Source organism: Etheostoma spectabile, chromosome 14 (genome assembly GCF_008692095.1).
Source record: "Etheostoma spectabile isolate EspeVRDwgs_2016 chromosome 14, UIUC_Espe_1.0, whole genome shotgun sequence".
Classification (NCBI taxonomy): Eukaryota; Metazoa; Chordata; class Actinopteri; order Perciformes; family Percidae; genus Etheostoma; species Etheostoma spectabile.
Genome location: NC_045746.1, coordinates 22,798,761 through 22,801,104, shown reverse-complemented (window position 1 = coordinate 22,801,104; position 2,344 = coordinate 22,798,761). Strand labels below are relative to the sequence as shown.

At 46.7% G+C, this 2,344-nt stretch overlaps 1 protein-coding gene across 2 annotated transcripts in view; it reads left to right on the top strand.

The window, feature by feature from the left end:
- Positions 1–435: 435 nt before the first annotated feature.
- Positions 436–2,344, top strand: part of thsd7aa (thrombospondin, type I, domain containing 7Aa) — a 213,050-nt gene continuing 211,141 nt past the window's right edge. For both annotated transcript variants that reach the window (XM_032535292.1, XM_032535291.1), the window contains exon 1: positions 436–925. In XM_032535292.1, coding sequence (XP_032391183.1) covers positions 772–925 — 154 coding nt within the window. In that variant the 5' untranslated portion in view covers positions 436–771. The remainder of the gene's footprint in view (positions 926–2,344) is intronic.

Below are 2,344 nucleotides of genomic sequence, written 5' to 3'. Positions count from 1 at the left end.
TCTTTCTGTGTGTGTGTGGGCAGGAGCTCTTGAGCTTGTAAACCATGGCCTTCTAGTTTTACTTGTAGTGGAGTATTTTCACTCGGTATTTGTACTTTAACTGAAGTAAAGGATCTGCATACTTCTTCCACCACTGTCCCAGTGAAACCCTTGTTTTACTCACCTACAATGATAGCATGTTTTGGTAGTATCTGTCTATTTTTAGGCACTTGTTATTGCACTTCTTAATTTTACCAGCAAACACATCTCCAACTGCCCGATCCAGCTGCCCACTTCGATCCGAGTGCAGAACAGCTTCACTGAGCCCTTTGAAAAAGGGATGAGAGACGAGTGAGAAGGAGGGAGGGTAGATGGGGTAGAGAGGGCGGGCGTGTGTGCATGTGTCTGTGTGTGTAGTGAGAAAGAGAGAGAGAGAGAAAGGAAGAGAGAGAGGAAGGCGCTGCATCAACCCGGCATTCAGCAGCAGCAGCAGCAGGCTGAGCTCAGGGATCTATTGTTCCCTGTTTTACTACTGCCAAACCTCGTTCTCGCTCATTAAGGATTCAGGAGAAAAAGATAAACAGAGAGGACAGGGAGAAGAAGCGAGGAGACCTCTGCCCTGTTCGCCTGGGATTACTTCTTCTTGGACGCACTGGTGTGGACAAAGCAGAAGCAGAAAAAAACACTCACACTTCAGTCCAGCTCCCCGCCTCGGACCAGGCTTGTTTTTTTTGGCTTGTTTTTCTTCCTCTTGACTGCATTGGGAACTATTGTACTTGCCGTGCAGTGGTCATGGGGCTGGCCAGCAGAGCTGTGGGGATGCTGGTGGTCTCAAGAGGGGTACCGCTCCCCTCTCTCTGGAGGATAGCCCTGCTCTTTCTCTCCATGTGGGAGATTGATGCACAAACCGCAGTGGAAACTAAACCTCTGTACATCTGGCAAACAGGTACGGTTCACGCTGGGGTTTGGAGGCGGGTTGGTGGGGTGGGCTGCTGTCTTGATGTCCCATACACTACAACTCTTGCAACCAATGTATTGTATTGTTCACTTGTTTTATGATTGCATCAAACCTTCAGATCAGAACACCTTCAATTAAAGTTTCTCCCCCCAAGCCTGTTTTTTTTCTTGCAGGCATGCATGTGGCAGAGGTTGATGCATTGGAGCCCTATTGCTACTGTTTAACATTAATGGGGTAACATATTTACTGCGGTCCCTGAGGTGGAGGTCTCTTTGCCCCCAGACTGGGGGCTAGAGGTAGTGGACTGTGCAGGCTGTCTTTTGGCTGAGTTCTAGACTGAGGCAGCTGGGAATCCTTGGCTGCTCTGCGCTGCTATAGACTCATTTATCACAGTTTGACATGTGTGCAGTTGATGAGAAATTGTGTGTGCACTGTAGCTGCATGTGGCTCTTTTCTAAGCGGAGGGAATATAAGCATGCTGCAAAGGATGCAGGGAAAACACTAGACAGTACACCCAGCAGTGGTTTAGTGCAGATGCATGTGTTTGATTTGTGGAAAAGTAGCCCAGAGGTAAATGTTGATGAGTTGTGGGTACAGTAGCTTTACAGTGTAGGCGGCTGTGCAGTACAATACAAGGCTTCCCGCTGCTGTTGTTTTGGGTGGTGCCTCTCACTGCTCGAGGCTCATTCACTGTGAGAGGGCAGCACATGGTCAGAAGGACACTTTGCTGATGTATGGTCCAGCAAGCAGAAGTGAAGGAGTGGGAGAAGAATAGAGGAGGTGCACCCCAGCCCCCATTGGGACAGGGGTGCCCTTTGGATGCAGCTGGAGATCAATGTTCTTCTCCCCTACTGTCTAATCTCTCTCTGTCTTTCTGGATCAATGTACTGGTTGTACTGGGAACCTGCAACCCCCCCAACACACACACACAACTCAACACCAGTAGGAGCTGATCGATGGGTGTAGTCCTGACAATGCATCTCAGCCTGTATGGGATCAATGCTGGCTTTGGGTGGAATCTGAAATGTACTATTTATACTAGTTAACAATCTGTGCTTCGGATATCTAGAATGTCCAGGAGTGCTTTGGATATTGAAATACATGTTTAGAAATCAAAGCATCTATCCTTGGTTTTTGGTTTGAACTGGGTACCTATGTGGGCAGAGTTGTAATTAATTATTAGTTAAGAAATGTAACTGTTGATAATGTATGTGCATTTAATATAGTAGGATGATAGTACCATATTTAATATACTGTCAGTGCCATAATTTGACTGATAAAAAAGATCTCCATGGGGGGTCACTAAAAATAGTATGTTAGAGGTCCCATGGCATGAAAATTTCACTTCATGATTTTTTTTTTTTACATTAATATGAGTTCCCCCAGCCTGCCTATGGTGCCCCAGTG